We start from the raw sequence: 25,506 nt of genomic DNA on the forward strand, positions 1-25,506 counted from the left end.
ATTTTTTCTTTATTATACTTCCTATTGCTTTTAAGTTTTGTCCAACATAAGGGTTGGGATTTATCTTATTTATTTATCTCCAATGCTCAGAGTATTGACTGGAACATAGAAGAATAAATTACGTCAATTATCAGTAAATTCTTGGAGGATGAATAAAAGGGTGAGTAGAGGATGTCTCAACAGAAAAAAAAAAATCCAAAGGTGGATAGAAGATAGGAGCAAAAATGCCTGCAATAGACTGGATCAACCCAGAAGGTTTGACAACTGATCCCAGAAAGAACAAGCTCCACCAAGACAGGATAGAGGAAGGATTATATTATCAAATAGTCCCAGAACATTTCAGAGCTGAAGGGCGCAAATTTCCTGACTGAAAGATTCACTAGCTCAGTGCCACCAATGAAGAAAGATTGTGTCAACTTCAGTGTACTGGTCAGAATAAAAGGATCCTAAAGGTCTAGTGGAGAGTAGGGGAAGCAATCAATAAACAGCATTAGATTTCTAAAAAAAAACACATTTTAAAAAAAATTTTCACTGAAGGACACACTGATTTTAGGGGAAGGGAGAGAGGGAGAAATAATTGGTTGCCTTTCATACACACCTCAACCAGGGGCCGGACCCACAATCAAGGCACGTGCCCTGACTGGGAATCAGACCCTGTGACGTTTCAGTCTGCAGGGTGGTGCCCATCCAGCTCAGGCACACCAGCTGGGGGAGGGGAGAGAAACTATCTTAGAAGACAGTGGGACTGTTTAAATACTGATTAAAGTTATTTTCCGTATAAATTGATTCACCTGTCATTGGGATGGAATAAAATTTAGGAGTCAAAATTTACTTAACATATATCATAAGTTGCTTGTGGGTATTTTGTACCCAAAATGGAGGTATTCCTTTTATCTAGGAATAAAGATACTTGGGGCCAAAGAAACTGGATTTAATTCAGGGGAGCAATACAGGAAAGGTCCATGATAAGACAGAAAGAAACCATTTTCATCAGAGCAGAACAAAGGTCTTTGGGAGGGAGGACTCAGTAAAGAGGACTTGATAAAAAGAAAAAAAGGTTAATTATGGGGACATTACTTAACTGCACAAGCTCATTTATTCCTGCAGTGTGAACAGCATCCCCAGAGTTGTACAGTTCATGTCCGTGGGTGGAGCAGCTAGAAATGCTCGAGAAAGAAAGTTGTTAACTAGGACAAAACCCTCCAGTAGTGGGAACAGCTGATCTAAGTATATACTAAGTGCCAGTAATTGTTCTAAGAACTTTTCCATGTGTTAATTCATTTCATCTGATTTCATGAGAGCCCGGTAGATCCCGTCCTCATTCTGCAGATGAGATGGGAAGGAAGAGCAAGTACTGGCTCCAAGTTAACAGCCTGGAAGTGCCGCATCCAGGGCTTGACTGCCAGTATGGCTGCCGAGCTGGTGATTGTGACTAGTATTATGTAGGTCTTCTCAAGAGAAAAAATTAAAACCAAAGTTTGACATTTCATAAACAGCAATTTCGAGGCAGTAAGTGCTGATGATTTAACCAAGTGTATTGATAAATACAGGATGGGGGGCTGTGAGACTGCCACATTTTTACTTCTTAGAGCAGATTGTAGGTATATCCAGAACGTATATATTAAAAGTATTCAAAGAATATTATTTTAAAATATGATGGCAACTATTTGAAAAAACAATTAACAAACCTTGTCTCTCAAGAATAGGACCATAGACTGGAAAAGGCTGGGCAGATATATACTTATTTTTTCTTTTCATAAAAAGCTTACATGAAAAAAAAGGTTTTACTTTCTCCCTGCAGTAACGTTTCTCCACATATTGTGATTCCTGCCTCTGCATTTAAAGTTACTTTTTTTTTGATGTGATTCATATTTATAAATTGAGATCTTACCTTCCAGTCCACCTCCACATGCTACCACCTCCATGAACTTTCCCAAATCTCCCATAGAACTACTTATACTGTAGTACATCCTACTTTATATCCTTGTTTAGCTGTTTACCCCAGCCCATTGTAGACTCCTTAAGCACAATCTTGTTACTCATGGGACATAATAGGCACACAGCCAGTGTCAAATGAATTAGGTGTGTACTGAAGTAAATACGAGGAGCAGAAGATGGTACTAAGGGGGCGCCATCAGCAACAGTAACACCATCAAAAAGATCAGGTTGGAGTTAGTCATTGTATATGGACAACAGTTTCAGCATTTTGTTAGCTTTCTTCCAATCTCTGAGCAGTTTGGATTAAAGTTGGACAGGGGTGAGCTAAAACATTTTTCAGGAGAGAGTGGCTCTTTAAAAGAGGAATCGAAGTAACTACCAAGTAGTCAGGTGAAGGTTTACCTGCTTTCTCAGGTGTGAGGAACATGCACAGGCACATTTTGTGACTAACGGAGAAAAGTCAGCGCGGAGAGAGAAACCGAAGGTGTTGGGGCGATGAACAATATACTTTCTTTGGTGGGAACACTGGGATATGGCGTGTGTATGGATTATAATCAAGACATATATAAAAATGGATGTATGTGCTACACCGTGTATTGTTACTGTTTTGAAGGCACCGTTGCCTGGTGTAGATGGCTGCCCTTCCTCCCGCCCAGTCTGAAACCCCTGTCTCCCTTTGGATGAAGTCCTATTTAAGTAAATGTCGCCTTTCTGAAGCCGCCTCTGTGTCTCTCTGAACTCCCTCTCATTTGGGCACAGGACATTTTTTGCACACTCGTAGTTCTCTGTGCGAACCTTTATAGCACACATCATACTGCCTTAGTTTTTAGGTCTTTTCCTCCTTAAGGGTTGGCATCGTATCCTTTTCGCCTTTATCCCTGGCACAGAGACTGGCAGAGAACTGGTGTTCAATGTAGTCTTCAGACAGGAACTCTTCTTGTTACGAACCGCCTTGGTCTGTGGAAATAGTCCCAAAGGGGCTCTTTATAAACCACGCCAAAGATAACCAGGCAGTTTACACTCATACACAAAATTGTGGAAACACAGGACATCTAAATAGCCAAACGAGAATGTAAGGTGTCTCAACTCAGAAACCCTAGAGGACGCGGGTACTGTAGGCCTCAGTGATCAGATTCAAGGCCTCTGCAAAAGGCAGGTGAAAAGCTACTCTAGGAAATGGAAAGGAAAGCGGATTGAGCTCTGTTTATAAGGGTCCTATATTGTTTTTTTTTAAAAAAGGATTTTTTTATTTTTAGAGAGGGAGAGAAGCATCCATGTGTGAGAGGTCAACTGGTAGCCTCTTGCGCGCTCCCAGCCAGGGACCCATCCCACAACCCAGGCATGTGCCCTGACCCATAATCAAATTGGTGATTTCCTGGTTTGCAGGCTGGTGCCCAATCCACTGAGCCGTACCAGCCAGGGTTGTATTTTTCTTTGAAGGGTCTGTTTCTACTCCACCTCCTTTCCATACTTGTTTTTATTTATACATTATCAAGTATCAAAAAAGATTTGAGGTATGTTTTCAGAGCAAGTAGCATAAATTAATGGTAAGATAGCTTTGTGAGGGCCAAGGAGAGAGAAGAGTCAAGACCAAATGGCAAGAGGACCATGCAAGCATGAAATTGTCATACCTCCTGAAGTGCTTACGCCTCTCAAAGGGGCCAAATCAAAGTGCAGTCCGTGCTGTGTTCATTCCCAAGCTGGGATCTCTGGGCGATGTCTCTTTCTCTTGTTACTCTGATCCTGTCTAGATATTATGTGACCAGTGGACTGAATTGAAAAATTAACTGTGAAAAAAAGCTACATAAAACAGTACAGAAGAGAGGAAAGCAGTTGAAAAATGTATTAATGTATATTTTAAGTTTTATATAAATTGCTGAAATACGTAAATGTGTTATTTAAATCCTGTCGTAAGAAATGTTTTTTGCTGCAATCCTTAGCCTCCCAGCTTCCCTCCACAACCTCCCGTATGCTGTTGTGGAACAGTAATGATTTCCCTGTTTAATAACATAGATCAATCATGCTAATCATTCCCGTAACAGTTTTCTCCCAGTGATGTACCTTGTGTATTAAACACTTGGAGTGGATAATTTTTTAACACCCTTTATGCTACAAAGTTATTTTCAGTGATCATGAAATAATACAAAAAAGTACACAGAATTTTCTTCAACTTCAGATACGTGTATATATACATATATACACATATCTTTGTATGTATTTACATACAGTCAAAATCTTATGGGAAAAAGTAATAGACTAAGTTTTAAATTGCATTAATATACTTTTTGAGAAAAGTGGGAAACTTACATACAAGGAATGATATGCCAATTTCTATTTTTGAGCTATCTTCAAATATTAATGATACTGTCAAAACTGATCTTTCTATATTAATGTTCCAAAAAGATTATACCCAGATTTGTCATCTACCCTCACTCATAACTGAATAAAGAACAGTTTTAATTTTAAAAAGTACTTCAAAAAGCAGGAGAAAAATTATAGGTAAATTTTTTTAAAATATTTTATTTATTTTTTAGAGAGGGAAGGGAGGGAGATAGAGAGAGAGAGAAACATCAATGTGCGGTTGCTGGGGGTTATGGCCTGCAACCCAGGAATGTACCCTGGCTGGGAATCGAACCTGGGACACTTTGGTTCCCAGTCCGAGCTCAATCCACTGAGCTATGCCAGCCAGGAGGTAAATTCTTTTTTTTTTTTTTTAATTTTCATAAATCCACTTTTTATTCCTTTATAGCATTTCAGGTAAATTCTTAAACATAAGGATAAGTGTGTCAGGGTTTCATGAAAGTCCCTATCACTGTATATTCCCAAAATTGCAAGACTGTCAGTGTTTTGATAATCAGGACTGATTCTATCAAACTTTAATGCAAAAAAAAATTAAACTCAGAATGACAAAATTAAAATAAGTTCAGTTTCTCTTTCTTTTTTTAATTTTAAGATTTTACTTATTTTTAGAGAGAGGAGAAGGGAAGGAGAAAGAGGGAGAGAAATATCAATGTGTGGTTGCTTCTCACCTGCCCCAGCAACCCAGGCATGTGCCCTGACTGGGAATTGAGCCCAGGACGCTTTGGTTCGCAGGCCTGTGCTGAATCCACTGAGCCAAACTAGCTGGGGCCAGTTTCTCTAGGGGCTTCTGACTAATGCCTGGAGTGTAGAAAGCTGTGAAGAAAGTCGTCCCTACCTTCACAAAAAAAAACAACTCACAAAGTCGTAACTTTTCTTGAACCCATCAGAGAACTTAATAAACAGACCGAAATCTAAAGAAAGGTTCCTTAGACACAAGGACAGTTTATGTCGATTCATGGCTGCTGCTTCATGCTCCCCGCTCGGCACTCGCGCCAGACCGGGCACAGGTGGAGACCAGAGGTAAGCCGCTCTAGGAGATAGATACCAGCTGTGGAGAAGAAACCGCACACCCGCCTGCCTGACCTCTTCTCTCCTAAGTAGCAAAACCTGTAGCTGCTGGGCAGGGAAATCATGCCCTCATTCCTGAGTAGCGGTGAAGACCAGATGGGGCTGGGGACAGAAGGAGAAAAACTTCCCCGTGGGGAAGGGAGAAAACCATGCTGGACCCGGACCAGTCAGGGCTCCTCCTGCTGAGGGAGCGTCAGGATCACCTAGGAACAACCGCCCCCCACCCCCACCTGCCCCGCCGTGGCTCTCTGCCTGCAGATCCCCCTTCCCGGACTGTAGATGGCAGTGTTCTCGCCGTGTCCTGGCGAGGCCTTTCCTCCGTGGATGCAGGTGGCGAGAGTGCGCAAGTGAGTCCCCTGCTGTCTCCTAAGTTTCCCACCCTCATGGCCTCCTTCAGGCTTGCTTATCTCCTAAGAGCCCTAGCTCCAAAAGCAGCCGCGTTGGGGGTTTGGGCGTCAACATACGAATCTGGGGGGATGTGATGAACTGTTTCACCATCACGCCCGTGGTCTCCTGAAGCCCCATCGCTAAGGACCTGCTAGATTTTCACTGCCTGCTGCCCTAGACAGGCCCAGGAGCTAATCCCTGCGTGTCTGCTGCCCGCAGCTTCTTCTGGGACCAGTTCATTAGTCAGAAGTCCACTCTAGCTAATTCAAGAAGAGAATAAGTTTATTAATGAGTCTTGAGTAGCTCAGACTCGGGGAAGTCTTGGACGTTACAGTGCCAGAAACAATGCTGAAAATAGTATCACAGCCCTGGCCCTGCGACATCCGGCCTGCACGGCCAGCTCCCGGGGGACCCCAGCTAGCCTGGGCACCTAGGCCACCAGAAGCGGTGGGACATAGGACACTGCTGCCTGACACTTTAGGGGTGGAGCGGTCCCCAGGCTGTGGTGTCCCAGTCCACATCTCAAAGGTTGACGACCCCAGGTGGTGCCTGAGCCCTAACTCAAGGACGGTTAGGAAAGTGAGTGTGTTATTCTCAGTGTGGCCGGTGGGGGGCGCTCTCCAAACACAAAGGGCGCCAAGCACACTGGCGGGGCGCTGCCGGTGAGGAGCTTTGATTGCAGATCGAGCCTCTTCGGGGCTGGACCGCAGAGGAGTGTGAGGGGGTGGAAACTCGGTAGCCCAGCTGGAGAAAGACTAACGAAAGAAGCGGTGTGTCTGGCCCGCAGCCTGGAAAACAGAAACAACCAGCCGGAACAAAAGTGTCGGAGCTTGTCTTTGGTTGTTGCCCCACGGTGCGCTGGTGGCAGCTGGGGCTCCCCGATCAGCCTGACCCGCGACAACGACTGTGCACAGGTGGGTATTTACTGCTGGCCTGCGCAGTGGATGACTGACGAAGCAGGGATTATTTAACAGGTGAGAAAACAGGTGCAGCAGGGCCTATGAGATTCCCAACGTGGCACTGCTCCAGGTGTGGCGCAGCAGCACAGAGGGGACGCTAACGCAGGCTGGTAGGGAGGAGGATCCAGCCAACCCTCCCTGCAGCGCCTGCACGGCCAGGGCCTCGTTCAAATGCAGCTTCCCACGGAGACTTCCCACACAGAGGGCAGGAGCAGGCCCGGTCCTGGGGGACCTGTTGGCCTCTGGTTGACTCATGTCTCCGGTTGCGAAGGCCAGTCCTGAGGCCACGACCATAGTGGAGAGGACTGTTTTCAGACCCTCCCAGCTGAGAACCAGACTGGCCCCTGCAGGGAACCCTGTAAGGCAGAACTCAGCGATGGGAAAGGTGCTTTGCTTGAAAATTCAATTATTGTTAAAAATGGTGCTTCTGACATGATGTGGCTTTGACACTCTGTACTTAAGCAGATGCTGCTTTGCTCTGTGTAGTTAAGCACTTTTTGGAAGGTGTCTCATTTATCTTAAACTAATTATCGAGGCTCCAACTGACATGCCATAAAATATAGCCCCTTTAAATGTATAAGTCACTGATTTTTGGTACATTAACTGAGTTGTGCAACCATCACTATAATCCAGTTTTAGAATGTTTCCATCACTCCAATAATATCCCATGAACCCAGTTAAACCTAGTCTCTGTTCTTAGCCCTTGTCCCAGGCAAACACTACTCTCCCTTCTGTCCCTGGAGACTTGCCTTCCCTGGATCTCATAAGTGGAAGCAGACAGTATGGAGGGGTTTTGTGTCTGGCATCTTCACTTACATAGTTTCAGAGATTCATCTATGTTGTAGCATGACCGGTAACTACCTCCTCCTTTTTTGTTGCTAAGCACAACTACTACACATTTTGTTTATATATTTGGATAGATCACATTTTGTGTATCCATTCACCAATTGATGGAGTCACACTTAATTTTATCTTATTTTATTATTTTTTAAAATATATTTTATTGGTCCTGGCTGGTGTGGCTCAGTGGATTGAGCACTGGCCTGCAAACCAAAGAGTTACTGGTTCCATTCCCAGTCAGGGCACATGCCTGGGTTACAGGCCAGGTCCCCAGTAGGGGGTATGTAAGAGACAACCACACATTGATGTTTCTCTCCCTCTCTTTCTCCTTCCCTTTCCCTCTAAAAATAAATAAATAAAATATTTAAAAATATATATATATATATTTTATCAATTAAGCTATTACAGTTGTCCCATTTTCTTTTTAATTCCCCTCCACCCTGCACGCCCCCTCCCACCAGCATCCCCTCCCTCTTCATATCCATGGGTCATATATAAGTTCTTTGACTTCTACATTTCCCATACAATTCTTACCTCCCCCTGTCTATTTTGTTCCTACCATTTATGCTTCTTATTCCCTCTACCTTTTCCCCTGTTCTCTCCTTCTCCCTCCCCGCTGATGTCCATTTCTCTGATTCTGTTCCTGTTCTAGTTGTTTGCTTAGTTTGCCTTTGTTTTTTAGGTTCAGTTGTTGATACTTGTGAGTTTGTTGTCATTCTACTCTTCATAGTTTTGATTATCTTTTTTCTTAGATAAGTCCCCTTAACATTTCATATAATAAGGGCTTGGTGATAATGAACTCCTTTAACTTGACCTTATCTGGGAAGCACTTGATCTGCCCTTCCATTCTAAATGATAGCTTTGCTGCATAGAGTAATCTTGGATGTAGGTTCTTGCCTTCCATGACTTAGAATACTTCTTTCCAGCCCCTTTTTGCCTGCAAGGTTTGTTTTGATAAATCAGCTGAAATTGTTATGCGAACTTCATTGTAGGTAACTGTCTCCTTTTCCCTTGCTGCTTTTAAGATTCTCTCCTTATCTTTAATCCTGGATAATATAATTATGATGTGCCTTTGTGTTTGCTTCCTTGGGTCCAGTTTCTTTGGGACTCTCTGAGCTTCCTGGACTTCCTGGAAGTCTATTTCCTTTACCAGATTGGGGAAGTTCTCCTTCATGTATGTTTTCAAGTAAGTTTTCAATTTCTTGCTCATCCTCTTCTCCTTCTGGCACCCCAATGATTCGGATGTTAGACTATTTAAAGTTGTCCCAGAGGTCCCTAAGCCTCTCCTCATTTTTTGAATTGTTTCTTTATTCTGTTCTGGTTGAATGTTTATTTCTTCCTTCTGGTCCAAATAGTTGATTTGAGTCCTGGTTTCCTTCCTATCACTGTTGGTTCCCTGTATATTTTCTTTTATTTCACTTTGCATAGCCTTCACTTTTTGCTCTATTTTAAGAACATACTCCACAATTTCTGTGAGCATCCTGATTACCGTGTTTTGAACTGTGCATCTGATAGGTTGGCTCTCTCTTCATCACTTAGTTGTATTTTTTCTAGATCTGTGATCTCTTCTTTTATTTGGGCCATTTCTTTTTTTGTCTTGGTGCACCTGTTATGTATAAAGTGCGGAGCCTTAGGAGCCTGGGCGGAGCACGAGGGCGTGGCAACCCACATGACGCTGTATGTGGGGCAGGGGTCTGAGAGGGAACAATGGCCCTTACTTGGCTCTCTGCTGGCTTTCAGTCACTTCCCCCACTACCCACAAGCAAATTGGGCCCTTCTGGTGCTGATTCCTGGGTGGGTGGTTTGTGTACCTTTTAGGACCCTGTGGGTCTCTCCAATGAACTTTCTTGTGAGGTTGGGAGTTCCTCCACTGCCGCCTCAACCCCCACAGGTGTTTTCAGTCAGAGGTTTGAGGCTTTATTTCCCCCACACTGGACCCCTGGGCTGCGTGGTCTGTCTCACTCCTCAGTTGTTGCTCCTGGTTTATCTGCGTGGGAATGCGGGACTGCCTGCTCCACCAGCTGCCACCTCACCACGAGTCCTCTCTGCCTGGCTGCCCGCCTCCACCCCTCCTACAGGTCTGAATGAATGTTTCTTCTTTAACTAACTCCTTGGTTGTCGGAGCTCCATACAGTTCAATTTTCTGGCAGTTCTGGCTGTTTTTTGCTTTTAAAGTGGTGGTTGTCCTTCTTTTGGTTGGGTGAGGAGGCACAGTGTATCTACCTGAGCCTCCATCTCGGCTGGAAGTCTAATTTTATCTTCATTTCTTTAAGATACTGTTTGTTGAATGTGTGCTCAGAGGCAGCAGAATTCAGAAGATGGTTTCATCCCAACTTCCGCTCACTGCCTTGTACTCATTATCCACTCCCTTCTCCCACATTCCATTCACTATCAACTTCAGAGATGTTGTGGGCCTCTAAATTGGTGGAAAAACTTAAGCAGGAAACACTGAGTTTTGTAGTCATGCCATCTAGGTTTAAACTGCTCCATTTTTTCTGAGGACACAGGTTTACTGTTGAACATCTCTGAGCCTCAATGGCTTTGTGTAAAGTGGAGATGAACATATTAGCTACTAGATGGGGACTGTTGTGAGGATTAAATATGCCAGCCTATAAGTAAGTGCATCATAAGCAAGGGGAAACCGGGGGGCAAAACTGTGCAAACCTTCCCGGGGGAAAAGGTCTCAGGAGGCGGGGTGTGTGTGGCCACCAGGGTGGATGTCCTCTCAAGGTTCAGAGCACAACTAAAATGGATGCTTGGTTCCCCACCAAAATTTGCTTCCTGGAGAAGCCTGCTAAGTCCGTAGTTACAGTTTCTCCAAAGAAGCCATGCGTATTATCAATACACCTGCTTTTGTGCTCGGGGCGGGGCCCTCAGGGGAGTGGGTGAGCAGAGCCTGGAGGCCGGGGGCAGGCATTCTGGAGCCTGTGCACAGAGCAATTCTTCGCCCGTGGGAGTGCCCAGGCGGAGTGTGTATTGCTGAAGTAGCAGTCTTCTGGCCCTTCCCCAGCCGGAGTTTGCCGGCCCCCCCCCCCCCCCGCCGCCCTCCCCCACTCAGCTCCAGCTCATCCCTGATGAAGTGCCTGCTCAGCACAGTCATTTCTTTAGGGATGGACCTGCATCTCGCAATTGTTAAAACTCCACTTCTCTACATAGAAAAGGTAGGGATTTTCTGCTTCTAACAGCATCTGTCAGGGCTCTGAAGTTGACTTACTGTGTCACCTGGAATGGTCACCTCTGCCTGTGTTGTCCTATTGTTTTATGTTGTGAGTGTCAGCTCCTGGCATTGTGCCTATTCTGTGCAGATTAAATAAATACTTGTGATGATGAAAATCGCTGTTCCTCCCTCCACCCTACATTTTCTTACTGGCTCCCACAGATCTTTGCACTACCGCACTTCTCAGGTGTATACTGACCTCTGGCTGATTGCTTTTCAAGCTCCTGGAAGAATGGGTACAGTGCTGTTTCATAAAAGGAATGGATTTGATTCAATACGTGGTCCTGGCTAGGGAGTAACTAGAGAATGAGAGTGAGAAATGTGCCTGAAGTCAGTAATCAGTACTGATAAAGAAATGTTATTTGAGCCCTGGCTGGCGTAGCTCTGTGGATTGAGCGCCAGTCTGTGAACTAAAAGGTCGCAGGTTCAATTCCCAGTCAGGGCATATGCCTGGGATGCAGGCCATGTTTCTCTCCCTCTCTGTCTAAAAATAAATAAAATCTTAAAAAGTTATTTGAGAAATAGCGCCCTGGCTGGTGTGGCTCAGTGGATTGAGCGTGGGCTGCAAACCAAAGGCTTGCGGGTTCGATTCCCAGTCAGGGCACATGCCAGGGTGGTGGGCCAGGTCCCCAGTGGGGGCCATGTGAGAGGCAACAACACGTTGATGTTTCTCTCTCCTTCTCCCTTCCTCCCCCTCTCTAAAAATTAATAAATAAAATCTTAAAAAAATAGCCAAAAGTGAACTCCTTCTTCATGCTCCCACTGTGCTTCAAATTAAGATGCTAAATGAAGTCCACTACTCTCACGGGAGTGAAGGATCGGAGCTCTGGGCTGCAGGCTGAGGTGTGTGGTCACGGGTGTTCACCTCCATTGTTCTACACGGTTGCTGGCTTGTGGCAACCTTTTAGCTTCTTGTAGGAAATGCCATCATTCCTATCTAGGCTGGCTGCCAAACTCCTTGTTAGACTGCTGGAGACTCAGTTTCCAGTGGTTTCCACTGAGAGTTTATCCACGTGAATAGTGAAGACAGGAAAGTCTTGAGAGAAAACAAGCAGGAAGGTGTAGAATAATCCCACTGGGGGTGAAACAGGGAACCAGGCCTGGTAGCTTCTCATTCTGTACACCTGTGATTCCAGACACACTTATGTAACCTGCTTGCTCTCCATGAAGTAGCTTTTAAACCATTATAAATATGCATGTTTAAAATTTATGGTAAAGAGATGTATCATAGATAGTACACGAGAGGTCACTTTAAAAATCTTAGGTTATGACCTGGCTGGCATAGCTCAGTGGATTGAGCGCGGGCTGTGAACCAAAGTGTCGCAGGTTCGATTCCCAGTGAGGGCACATGCCTGGGTTGCAGGCCACGGCCCCCAGCAACCGCACATTGATGTTTCTCTCTCTTTCTCCCTCCCTTCCCTCTCTAAAAATAAATAAATAAAATCTTAAAAAAAGAGAAAATATTAAAAAAAACCCTTAGATTAAAAAGCAACTTCTAAAGTTTCCCAAATGTTCATCAAAATTTATCATCTATTATGTTCTCCCTCAGTCACTGGAAGCCCGATCAGAGTAGTTAGCCAGGAAGTCTGAAAGTGGTATTTGATTTCTTATGAAGGTATGTAGACTCCAGAATCTAAGCAGAAAATAAACAAAGACATTTCATCAGCTGGTGGCATACATGAATATTCAGGGCTCCACACTATTATATAATGCTGCATTTCTTGATTTTATTTGAAACAATGCATATTTTTAGCATTTTATGGTAGGATTTTACATGTGTCATTTACACAAATTACAAGGTTCTGCTTCAAGTCTTTAAAAAAATTTTTAAAAATTCAGCCCATATGCAGCACAATAATATGCAAAACTACTTTACATTATACACACTTTTTATCAAAGGAGATACAAAATTCTGGCTTGTAGTTTTAGACAAATACAAGAAGCTTCAAACTAGACACAAAGGGTTAACATTAATTCTCAAATATAAGTCTGCACTTTGTGTTGTATTTCGCTGAGATGTAAATACCAAATTCCTAAGGGATTTTACCTTTTCCTTTTTCAAAGGAAAACTGACAAATTTCCCTTACACAAGTCCCTCCCCATCAGCTCCATCTTCCCATCATCCTGCTGTCCCTTCCCTTAGGGTCAGACACTTGTTGCATGGTGTTACACAGCCAAGGGCGGGACATTCACGTCTGTATGTGGACCAGATCCTTTTAGCTAGCTCCTCCTGCAGAAATCAGCAGCCACAGCTGAGGCAAATAGTTCTGCTACATTACATATGATGACGCTAGGTAATTTAGTCAGCTGTGACGCTGTGTAATCAAACAGAAGGAGCTGAGAGAAAAAGGTCCCTACCAGTGTGCTTCTCATTGGTGACAAATGCATGGCATTAAGAATCAAGTTGTCTGATGCTAAGAGAACTTGACATTTTTTTTTCTAAATAGAACACGCCCACTGATTGCTGGAGGGACTTCTCTGATGCTTATGCATAGATATTTTTTCAGCATGTTGGAGGCAATATTTTATACTTGACTTCTAAAGGGTTATAAAAAGAGGCAATAAGGAAGAGCAGAGCATGTTCTGCCCCTTTAAGATATTTTTCTATCACTGGTATCCATTGTTCCCTAACCATCATCTGATACCTAAATGTGTGTATATGCATATTTAAAAGAATTACCCATCTTTCACTCAGTCAGTACACAGCCAACTCTTGATTATCTATGAGGACGTCAGTGATAACTCTCAGTCAATTTCACATTTCACATAGTCGTCCTTTCCGGACGCTGTTCGCTTCACACCCCACGTGGACTGCAGCCCGTCGAGACCGCGTTACAGCGCAGATGCTGTTCATGCCCTCTGACCCACGCCCTCTGACCCACGCCCGGCCTGTGAGCAGAAACTGAGTGAACACCTGCGGCCGGGGCTCTGGGACAGAGCGAGGGGCAGGCTGCAACTCGGCGTGCGAAAGGACACATTTGAGCTTCTCCTGAATTACCTCTTATAACACGCCTTCATTATTTTAAGTTTCTGATTACTGCAAAATTCAAAACCTGAGGCATAGTCACTATTTTATATAGATAATGGAGAGTTGACTGCAATGTTTTTTTTTTTAGTGACTTTAGCCCTTTCACGTAAAAAATTTCACAAGAAAACATGATAAAAAGATTAAAAAAGACTACCATATGACATCTAGAAGCATTTATTTTATGGAAAAAACTTAAATATGAGTATGTGTACACAAAAGTGCACACATGACCTATGAGGAACAATGCCGAGAAACAATATGCTAATGCCAAAGTCGCCTTCTAAAGCAAGCACAGAGACGGGCCCAGGCTGCCAGAAAGAAGCCACGGTCGCTCCCCAGCGGCGCGGCGCTGGGCACGGGGAGCCATCCTGCACACCTCTGACTTTCCTCACACAGCTGCCAACGTCCAACTATTTTAAAAAATTGATTTTTTTTACATCAATAAAAATCTGGTGACAAACATCATAAAACCAAATACTGGACAGTCTTTACTCCTCTAAAATTCCAAATATTCCAACATAATCACAGGAGTAAAAACCACTTTAAATGATATGCTTTATGAAACAACAATATGTACATTTATTGCAAATTATATTAAACTAAAATGGTGGGGAAAATCAAAATATGAAGTGATATGAAATCAATAATAATTTTAATTATTTTCTCACTCTGATAAAAATCAGAAAGCAACATTTATAAAATTGCCACATCACTTTTCATAGCAGGGAACTGAAATCTGTACATCTCATTTTTGCAGAAAAGTAGGCAGGCAGAAAGAATTATACATAAAAGTTTCCAAAAGGAAAACAAAGAAATATTTCATCTGATCTTTTTTCTTCTAAAAAATTAATTCAGTAGACTTCTACTTTTTTCTTGTGTAACACGGGAACTCCTGGCTCTAAAATTGATACATTTTCAGTGTCAGTGTAGGGACATCCTGTTACTTTCTTTAAAACTAAAACTGCAGCATGGAAATTAATGGTGGGTTTATGCCTTTAACTCCAGGTATGCAGGAACTGGAACCAAGTGTTAAGCAATTTGCTTAATTATTGACTTTTCATAAGAAAAGTCCAGGGGAGGGTAGAATAGAGTTGCTTTTAGCCTCTCTCAAGAGTCTCTGCTGTACACTTCCACCGGAGGCCCGCGGTCATGGGAAAGGAAGTAATGGTTTCTTTCGGTTTCCAAGGCAGAAAGTGTGTGTTCTGAAGTCAACGTCATTTTCTGTTCAGGGATATTCTGAATCCAGGTTTTTGCAGAAGCTGGAGCCGCTTCTGTTTGGCCTTCATGTTCTCCCTTTACAAATGAGTTTTCTTTTTACCTTGGGGATAGGAGTAGAAGAAGAAAGCAAAGTTAGAAAAGACATAAACAGGAAAACAAACCAGAATTACTTCATTTCTATAATTATTAGCTAAAATCTGAGAAATATTTTTTCCGAATTTTTACCTGAGGCTTTACTTGGTTTAAGGAATCTTTCCCTAAACTATGTAACAACAAAATGCCAATGAAGAAATTTTTATTTTCAACTATTAAGTGCTGCTACCCAATGCCTGATATACTTAAAACAATAAAAAGCTATTTGAAATAACTATAATTTTTATTAAAACTTTCAAAGTATTATAGAGGAAAAATTATTAAATACTATGGCAAAGTGAATTTAGAAGCAGCAAAATAAGTTTTGACTCCTGAACCAGGTAAACAAATACATTTTCGTATACTAAAAGAACAAGGAAGAAAATGTAGCTTAATTCTGTTCAAAAGTTAGAGGAATCCTCCATTAGTAGAGAGGGAAATTATAATGTCTGGAAGCATGAAGGAGTGGGAGACGGTCTTTTTCTCTTCTCCCCACACCTGCTCCTTTCAGGGAGGAGGAAGAACCCCTCTAAACAGGTGAAGGGAGAGGGGAGGAAGTGGACACGTGGGGCCTGGCCCCGTCTAGGTTCGGGTCTGCCTGTGGTTCAGTTTAAGGGCAAGGCATTCGGCCACCTGGCCCACGTCACCCCGTGCTTTCACTCAGCCACATCAGCATAAAGACTGTGTCTCCGCAAGAGTTTTGAGCTTGGGAGAGAAATATAGGGAGTTGTCTGCTTATACTCCCAAACCCCAACACTACATACTCACATCATAAAAATAACAGTGCTTTAAAAAAGGGGGCTTAGGTGATTAAGACTCTTACAAGAGATTATTAAGTTAACTTGTTATAATATACAAAACAAGGGTAACGGTGTGAAATCAAAGAATCCCCTACGAGCTGCCTGCTGCACCTTCAGGAGGCTCTCCTTCCCTAGCCCTGCGTCCTCAGCATCTTCCTGGCTGCTCTCACGGACTTTTAAACAGTCCAGCTCACTGGAAGAACTTCCTGGCCTGGATTTTATGTCCCAAAGTGAATCGCCATCACTTCCGAGCACTTGGCTTCTGAAAAATTTCATATTATTTTGAAAAAATTCACTTGTCACTATAAGGATATTCATATCAAACTAATATACATTAGTTTAATACATGAGGATGCGCACTTAGGAGTTATCTTAATTTTAAGAGATGAACCCATATGATGTGAGGAAACTTTCTCACTATACAAGTAAGCACAGGAGATCAGGAAATTCTTAACAATTTTTTTTTAAATTCTCACCCAAGGACATTTATTTATTTATTTATTATTTATTTATTTATTTTTTTAAGAGACAGGAAAGGAGAGAAACGCTGATGTGAGAGAGAAACACCGGCTGGCTGGCTGCCTGCTACACGTGCCCTGCCCGGGAACGGAACCTGCAACAGTGTGGTCACGGGGCAGCGCTCTAGCTGAGCCACACTGGCCAGGCCAGGACGTTCTTTGCTTAAAAGAATAGAAATTCTAAGATTCTCGAACACTCCTACACTAAGCCTGTTAAGACAAACATATTAACACAAAGACGGGAAAACTGTAGTCAGTTATCCTATCTGTAATTTATTTAAATTCACAGTTTCCCCAGAAGTCCCAAGTTGAGGGACTGTTTCTTCACTGGTGTGGAAGAATTCAGTCTTAAGCATAAGCAAAATATCCTCAAGAATCAGCAGACCTATAAAGACACACTTTTAATGTAAAGTGTTTGGAATTGTTTACCATTTGGATAACAGCTCAAAAACATAAAGGAAAAACAAGTGAACTAAACAACTTAAATGATGATCAATCTTTCATCCAACACCCAGACAACACTAACTGTCCAGGTGTTGTTTCCTGACCGTACTATACAAATGGCTGATTTTTATAAACGTACAGAGTGAATTCAAGGAAGTTTCCCATAAAAAGTAACAACACTAAAAGCAGCCCAAAATACAAACAGGAACATTTATCGAAACAGCCGTCTCCCCAGTAAATAGCTGAGGGAATACATTTATTGCAACAACCCAAAGGGACCTAAAAGTTCCACAGTTAAGTCAACAAGTTAAAATGCTTGGCATCAACTCCCAGATTAAGAAATAAAACTGTCGTATGTACTATCCATGTTCTGGTGGAACACCCATCCCCGAGTCAGTAGGTAAGCTGTGTAAGCAGGGATCGCACTGACACCACTGTTACGTCGTCAGGAAGAGGGACTCCAGAGGGTCAGCACCTGCCACACTGTCAGGTGACGGCCGTGGCATGAAAATGGCTCTAGAGGCCACCGTTTACCAAGAGCTCTACGTGACAGGGCTGAAGGATTCAATGAAATAAGGCAATGTTTTTCATTGATTTAACAATAAAATTTTAAAAATCATACAATATGATAATATAAAGATGAAGTAATAAAGCTGGGTGAGTTTCCGGAGGCTGGTGTCAGCATAAGGTACAGACAGAGCAGCTGCTCCAGGGGGACCCTGGATGTGGACTGACAGAGGGGCGCACGGAGCGGAGAAGAGTGGGAGAGGCTCTCTGCAGATGTCACTGCAGAGACAGGCGTGACGAGGGCAGGAGCTGACCGCCTGGGAAGTGAACCATTGAGAAAGTGGCAGGTGTGAAGAATAATGTGAGGTAATGGAAGAGAAAGGAATGGCATTTGGAGTCAGAAAGCAGGGCCATTGAGGACACAAGGATCTGGGCCTTACTCAACAAAGTCCTGCGTTCAAGCTTAAAATCCAGGGTCAACCGCTGAAGTGCAGCACTTCAGATCCGCCTGCACAACGCAAGGCCCCGAGGCTGTGCTGCGCTTTGCCAGGGCAACCAGCGAGCCGACCCTCCCACCCTGGGCTCATCCCCGGCTCAGAGCTGTAGTGTTCCATGGCTCTCAGGTCTGGCAACTCTGTGTCTCCTTCACTAATTATTAGCTGGCTGAAACTGTAATGATAACCTTAAGAGGATGATTCAAAGTGTTACATTAATTCTATATTCAGGACTGTTCAATCATGTGGCTTTAATCTGTATCTGGTCCTCCACCAGCTCTCAGGACAACACAGACGGGATGTCAGATCAGTCACAGGTACTACTGCAAGTATGTTTAGAATCTTGTAGGGAAGTGGAAGCCACAATACCACGTGAAACAGAAACAAAGCTGGCACCTTCAGGATTCTGACTATTCAACATTTCCTCAGGTCGAGGGACAAATAAAACATCAGCTGAGTCACAAACAAGGAACTTTTGTTTTAGTGTGCCCGTCTATTCCATATTTGGGTGGTAACTACACATAAAAACATCTTTTACACATTAAGAAGAAAAACAAATAATAGAGTTCTGAATGTTCATAGTTTACAAATGCTTCAAAATACTGCACAAGTTCGAGAAATCTACCCGTAGCCACCATGGCTGGAAGTGCACTTAGGCCCTCAACAAGGGGGCGCCTGGGCAGCGCTGGCCAGGGGAACCCCGACAGCACTTTTTTCCAAGTCTGATCTCATCTCCAGCACAGGGTTGTTCTTGCTTAATAACGGTTGTTGGCAAGGCCAATACATGTTCAATAACCTTTCCCTGTTATCACTATTATTTCTACTAACATGTGCCAAGCACCATGCCAAATATTTTCCACATATTCTACCTAATTCTCACCATGGTCTGACAGTGTTCTTAGCACCTGGTGCTTCATTTACTTCAAGTCTGCAGCTCTCAAGAACCTCTCTCAGTTTTTCCCTCTTTGACGATACAATGCAGGGGCCTACGTGTGCACTCTGAAGGACATTAAAAAGATGACTGCGGCTGGTGTGTTTGGTTTAACCTGTGATCATTTTAAGTAAACTAGCTTCCTACTTAATAGTTATAAAAAGGAACTGTATGCAAACATATTGTACTCTATGGGAACTGTTAACATCTACGAGGTACAGTAGCTATTTAAAATACGCTAGTTCAGTATTTTCAAAGCATCCTCCGTTACACCAGTTTTGTGTACATGTGTACTGCCTGCACAATTAAGACTTAGTTTTACCTTAGAAGCACAATATACAGGGGCAGGCAAACGTAGGTTTACAGTTGCATTGTGACATTCTTTCGAGTTAATAAAGCTGTTGTAATAGTAATAACAACCTGCATCTCTTTTTCCACACAAAGAACTTTTGCCCACCCCATTAGCATGGTGGCTACAAATTCCAGAGCGACGCTGTCTGGGTTTAAAGCTGGCTCCACTACTGAAGCAAACAGACTAAAAGCTACACGGACCCTCTCTGCCTGCTGGGATAATGACAGTACTTACCCACAGAGAGATGTTGTAAGGATTTCATAGGTTAACAAAAAGCTTAGAGTCAAGCTTCCCAAACTGCAACTCTGCAGCCACAAACCCTGACTCCCCACCTCCTCCCTCCTCCCCTGGCAACCCCCATGCTAATGTCTGTGTCTATGAGTGTGGCTTCTCCAGGGACCTCACAGAAATGGAATCACACAGTATTTGTCCTTTTTGGTCCAGCAAATTTCACTTTGCATAATATCCTTAAAACTTATACATATTGTATAGCATGTGTCAGAATTTCACTGTTTTATGTAATTATAAAAAACATTTTTATACCTTAACTGTATTGATCAACAGACCTAAAGTCAAAGTGTGTTCTCTTTTTGAGTCGACAAGCTGGCAGAGTCCATTCTTTGAGTTCAAGAACATATCCATTTTGAGTAATTTTGTATTGCCAACACCTAGCGCAATGCCTGGCACTCAGTGAAGGGTTGGCTGAAAGAGTGAGAGGTACAGGAGCAATACCATGCGCCTATAATCCATTCGACTGTACCCAGGAGGATATCGTGAGCAATACAGCGTTTCTGGTTTTGCTGAATAGTTCATCAGGATTCCAAGCCTAAGTTACGGCTAAAATTTAAGGGCGTAGTTGTACGTTAGGTTCAGGAGAGAATAGAAAACACAAAAGAGAGCTTAGGAGAAATTTTCAGGAAGTACTTTTATGTTGTGTTAATCAGTCAACAGTTTAAAAAAAATTTTGTTTTAAATCCTTACCAAGGGTATGTTTACTGACCTAAGAGAGAAGGAGGAAAGAAGAAAGGAAGGGAGGGGAAGAAGGATGGAGGGAGAGAGAAGCCGATGTGAGAAAAACACCGATCGGTTGCCTCCAAACGGTGCCCTGATAGGCAATCAAACCCTTGTCTCTCTGGCGTGTGAGGTGATGCTCCAACCAACTGAGCCACCAGCCAGAGCAGTGGTCAACAATGTAATTAGAAGTTTCTGAACTGCATGTGTCAACTATTGGAACTATTCTACTGAATTAATTTAATGTTATCATGAACGTCTTATTTAACTATTTAACTTCACGTAGAATATAAACCCATCACAGAATCCTGTACTTTAAATAACACACTGCCCACTGATCTACTAAATGGTATACTCAAGACTTCTTAAGGCCCAACGCCATTTTTAATCAAAACCAGTCTCTGGCATTAACGTTTTTTAAGGAATATTTAAAAAAGAATGTATTTATTTTTAGAGAGGGAAGGGAGGGAAAAAGAGAGAGAAACATAAATGTGTGGTTGCCTCTCATGCGCGCCCCACCCCCAGCTGGGGACCTGGCCCGCAACCCAGGCATGCGCCCTGACTGTGGATTGAACCAGCAACCCTTTGGTTCATAGGCTGGCACTCAATCCACTGAGCCACACCAGCCAGGGCTAATGTTTGTTCAGTGCGGTGGGGGGCATATGGTGTAGCTAAAAGTAGGATAGGTTTTATAATATCCTAATTCAGAGACTAGGTCTGCTTACCTGGGTATTTTGCTTAAATGGCAAAAGGACAGCTAAGGACAGATGGCTCAGGTGGCCTCTGTGTGATGACCCATACTATTTTGTGTGGGTGAGGAATGGCTAGAATTCTAGAAATTCTTTAGAGAATTATGGCAATCTCTAAGGAAAATGTTCAAGTTTTGTGTAACTGAAAAGTGTATTAAGGGGTAAAGCAACTAAAACTCAGAACAATGGTTATGATAATTTCCTGACCATTTCTTCTGTGCATGGCACTTTATTTACTGATCCATTTAAATCTGACAACACCCTTTGAGGAAGGTGTTATCACACTGTATTACTGATAAAGAAAAGGAGGCCGAGGTTGAAAAGGTCCAGGTTTGAGGAGAAAAGTAATGAATTTGCACCTACTACTGGTTTTCATCACTACACTCATTAGCCTATAAATCTAGAAGTAAGAGAAACACTCACTAGTTAGACCAGGGCTGGGCCTGGATGTGCTGTCACTGAGACACTGTAAAAGGTGGTCAGAGACACTTAAAATGTAAGAAACTTTAATAGATCCAAACTTCGGAATTTCATAAATGACTACTTTTAAAATGTGCTCACAAACCCACGTGCCTCAGCAACACTGGACTGCTAAAAAGACTGACGCAGGGCAGTGGGGGTGTCCTGCGATGATAAAAGCTGGCTCTTTCCTACAGTCCAATTCAGGCGGGATGAGTAGGTGCAGGTATACAAGGACGAAGGGGCAGGGGGTAGGGCTAAGGTCAAGTTACAGTCCCGGTACAGAAAAAGCCAACTCCTAGATCTCCAACTGGGGCACCGCTGTTACACTGTGGAAAGTCTGAATTCCAGCCCAAGAATGATCAAAGATGAACAGCCTGTGAGGCTGTTTCACTGGGGTGGGGCGGGGAGGGGTGGGTAAGTATCCTTACTAATACACATATATGTCAAAATACCATATCCTAGTTAAAATATAGCCAAAGGAAAAAGGAAATCTCTTGTCAAATCAATGTCCTGGAGGTTATGAAATCAAAACCTATGCCATTATAAACTAGTCAGGAAAACTGAGGGCAGTTTTCACTCCTAAATGCCTAAGTGTTGGGAGTGACGGACACAAACTAAGCACAAAACAAAATGCCTACATTAAAGGTTCAGAAAGAATAATGTGCATTACCTTTGTAAGTCAATTTGTCTCTCTGCTGGTGCTGCCTTTTTGGCTCCGTCTTGCAGTTTGGGTGCTTTGGCATTACCTGCTTCCAACCCCCCCGAGCTCTCCTGACTGGCCGCGGCTCTCTTTCTTCCCTTGCTAAGAGGTTTGCTCAGATCATCATTTTTGGTTGCGTTGCCCTGAGATTCAGACTTGGGTCGACGTCCTCTCCTGGGCTTTGAAGGGGCGGGTGGTCCTGATTCATCTACTTCCTCGTCTGTTTTTTGTTGGATATTCTCTGCACCAGCTGCTGTCACTGTCCTCTTCTTCCCTCGGTCGCTGCTGATGTTGCCCTGGGTAGCCTGATCAGAATTAATCTCCTAAAAGAGCACAGAACAACTCTATAAACACAAATTCTTAAATATCAATATTCTGTACTAGAAAGAAATATTTTGAACGTATTTTGAAGGAGTTGGGATTCCAGGGTGTCTCATTAACTACTTGCAGCCAGTGAGGAGCGTAAGCTCCTTGAGGGTAGGGATTTGAGCACGGTCTCTAGCACAGTTTTGACAGATATAATGCACTCACCAAATGCTCATTAAAAATGCACAGGCAGAATACATACAATGGAGAAAGTCACCCTGGCTGGGTGGCCCATGTGGTTAGAGCATTGTTCTATACACTAACAGGTTCCAGGCTTGATTCCTGATCAAGGCACATACCTAGGTTGCGGGTTCAATTGCCATCAGGGTGTGTACAGGAGGCAACCAATCAATGTTTTTCTTTCACATCAATGTTTCTGACTCTCCCTTCCTCTCTCTCTGAAATCCCACACGTGTCCTGACTAGGGATTAAACCCACAACCTTTTGGTGTACGGAACAACACTTCACCAATTGATCTACCCAGCTAGGGCTAACCTTGTACTTTTTTTTTGAAAGATTTTATTTTTTTTGGTGGGGGGAGAGAGAGAGACATCAATGTGTGGTTGCCGCCTCCCACGTGGCCCCCACAGGGGACCTGGCACACAACCCAGGCGTGTGCCCTGACTGGAAATTGAACTGGCAACCCTCTAGTTTGTAGTCCGTGCTCAATCCACTGAGCTACACCAGCCAGGACATAACCTACATTTTTCCTGAATATTTTTTCCTCCTCCTAGTTTAGCATATATATTACATATAATTAAAATGTTCAAAGTAATAAATCTCATTTTAATATAACAGACATGATGGATTTTAGGAGGGACAATAGTTATCAGAATGAAAATGTTCTTTACATGAATGATATTTAGGAACCAATTATAAGTTTAATTGTTACAATATTAATTGATTCAAGGAAAACAAGAGTACGGTCATCATCCAAAAATTAGAATATATCTTTTTAATTAATACATTAATCTTCATTTCCCTCAGAAAATCTTTTTAGAGGGACTAGGGAAAAAGTGCTGTAGAGGGTTCTTGTCAAGGTGGCTGCGCAGGTGAATGTGGTGCTCACATCCTTCCACAACCACATCAGAAACACTGGGTTGGCCAAAAAGTCTGTTTGGTTTTTACCATAAATGAAAAGACATGTTTTTCATTTTCACCAATAACTTTACTGCTTTGGATATTTTGAACGTGTCAGCTATCTCCTGCTTTTGGCTTCTAGTAGGCAGAGGCCGGGGGGGCTGTTAAACATCTTCCAATGCGTAAGACAGCCCCACAGCAAAGAATTATTTGGTCAAAATGTCAATAGTACCAAGACCTTCACCAGCCACTTCTGATATATTAGATCAGTCACAGCACCTTTCTCCATACACTGCACAAATCTTTCTTTTGCATTTCAGTTGTGTTTTTACCTCTCGAAATAAAGCATAATATACTGAAAATGTTGCCTCTTTTTTTCCATCTTCAATATTAAAATGGCCGCACAAAAATTCATCAATTTTGATAATTTTTTAAAACTGCACTCTGATATGACAGCTGTCACAATACAATCTAACAAAATTGAAGTTAAACACAACTAAAAACTTACTACAGCCATTGTAAGAAAAAACTAAATGAAGTTTTTGGCCAACCCATAGAAGTATAGGACAACCACCATTTAGAGCTGCCTGAAACCTAGCTGAACAGCAAGGCCGACAGCTACAGTTATAAAGAAGAAGCCACAACAGACTGGTAGGAGGGGCAAAAAGGAAGACTGGGCTGGTCCCACACCCACATGTAGTGGTTAAAAGTCAGGAGGTATCTCTCAGCTGCAGAGAACCCCTGAACCTAAGGAACAAGGGCTCCCAGCCCCAGAACAGGGCCCCCAGCCCAGGGTTCCAATGCCAGGAAGAGAAGTCATAACTTCTGGCTGTAAAACCCAGCAGGAATTTTGGCTGAGGGACGCAGTGGGCTTCTTGAGTCCTAGGCATTTTTCTTTAAGGGCCTTTAAGAAACACAAACTCTTTTGGACCCACTCCCTCAGCTCCAGCGCTGGGGAAGCAGCTCAGAAGGAACCAGGGACATACAGGAAGAAACTAAAGTGTCCGGCATCGGGGTGAGAACTGGAGGAGCAGCTTCCTCCCAGACAGAGTGCTGGCAGAAACCATTGTTCCTTTTCCAAGTCCTTCACCCACAGAGCCCATAGGTTCTGAATCTTCATCAACCAGGCTAACACTGTTTGCCCCGCGCCCTACCGAACTTTCAGGCCCACCCAACCTTTTTCCAGTGGCTTTTCCATATAATGACTTGTCTTTGCTCTTGCTTCAAATTTTCCTAAACTCTCTCAAACAAGAAGCATCTGGCCTTGGTATGCCCTGTACCTCTTGCTTTGTGGCCCCTGGCCAGGCACTAGCAGCAGCCATCTGCAGATCATTTTGTAGCACGTGCCTGGTGGCCCCAGGCAGAACACAGGTGGTGGCTGACTTTGGCCTGCACCTCATGGGAGGCCCCAGAGCCAGCGCACTAACTGGATAGCTTCAGTTCATGTCGAAGCACCACCTAAGTGACACACTCAAGGGGTAGACTCAGTGGGCACCAGAGTCCTGCTAAAGGAAGTCCTCTGTTCCTTGGGGTGGTCCCCTACACAGATGATACTCCATGGTGGTCACAGCCAGTCCTTACAGCTAATTGGCCTGGGGTTAAATAACTCCAACTGAAGTGTCAACAGCAATCAAAGCTCAACAACACAGGAAGGAGCATGCAGCCCACACAGTGGAGATTTGGGACATCTGGAGTGCCCGGCTCGTGTGAATAGGAAGGCTGTGCCACTGGACTCCATGGAACACGTACTGTATTATGTCACTCTACCAAGCCTGGGAGATGTAGCAGCTCTACCTACTACATAGAAACAAACATGGGGAGACTGCCAAAATCAGGGGACAAAGAAACATGTCACAAATGAAAGAACAGAATTCTAGAAAAAGAACTAAACAAAATGGAGACAACCAATCTATCAGATGCAGAGCTCAAAACACTTGTTATAAG

General features: G+C 43.3%; 1 protein-coding gene and 1 long non-coding RNA gene across 4 annotated transcripts in view; one reads left to right on the forward strand and one right to left on the reverse strand.

The window, feature by feature from the left end:
• Positions 1-3,333: 3,333 nt before the first annotated feature.
• Positions 3,334-4,823, forward strand: LOC118499253. Its single transcript, XR_004901779.1, has 2 exons — positions 3,334-4,437; positions 4,696-4,823. It is a non-coding gene; the product is annotated as an uncharacterized LOC118499253 (long non-coding RNA).
• A 7,654-nt stretch (positions 4,824-12,477) lies between these two features.
• The window catches only part of PDS5A (PDS5 cohesin associated factor A), a 119,767-nt gene continuing 106,738 nt past the window's right edge, over positions 12,478-25,506 (reverse strand). For 2 of the 3 annotated variants that reach the window (XM_036019899.1, XM_028507081.2), the window contains exon 32: positions 22,083-22,439. In XM_036019899.1, coding sequence (XP_035875792.1) covers positions 22,083-22,439 — 357 coding nt within the window. Of the gene's footprint in view, positions 15,117-22,082; positions 22,440-25,506 lie in introns of those variants that run through there. The other variant, XM_028507080.1, reaches the window with a different exon arrangement.

The sequence above is a fragment of the Phyllostomus discolor genome, chromosome 1 (assembly GCF_004126475.2).
Source record: "Phyllostomus discolor isolate MPI-MPIP mPhyDis1 chromosome 1, mPhyDis1.pri.v3, whole genome shotgun sequence".
Lineage (NCBI taxonomy): Eukaryota > Metazoa > Chordata > Mammalia > Chiroptera > Phyllostomidae > Phyllostomus > Phyllostomus discolor.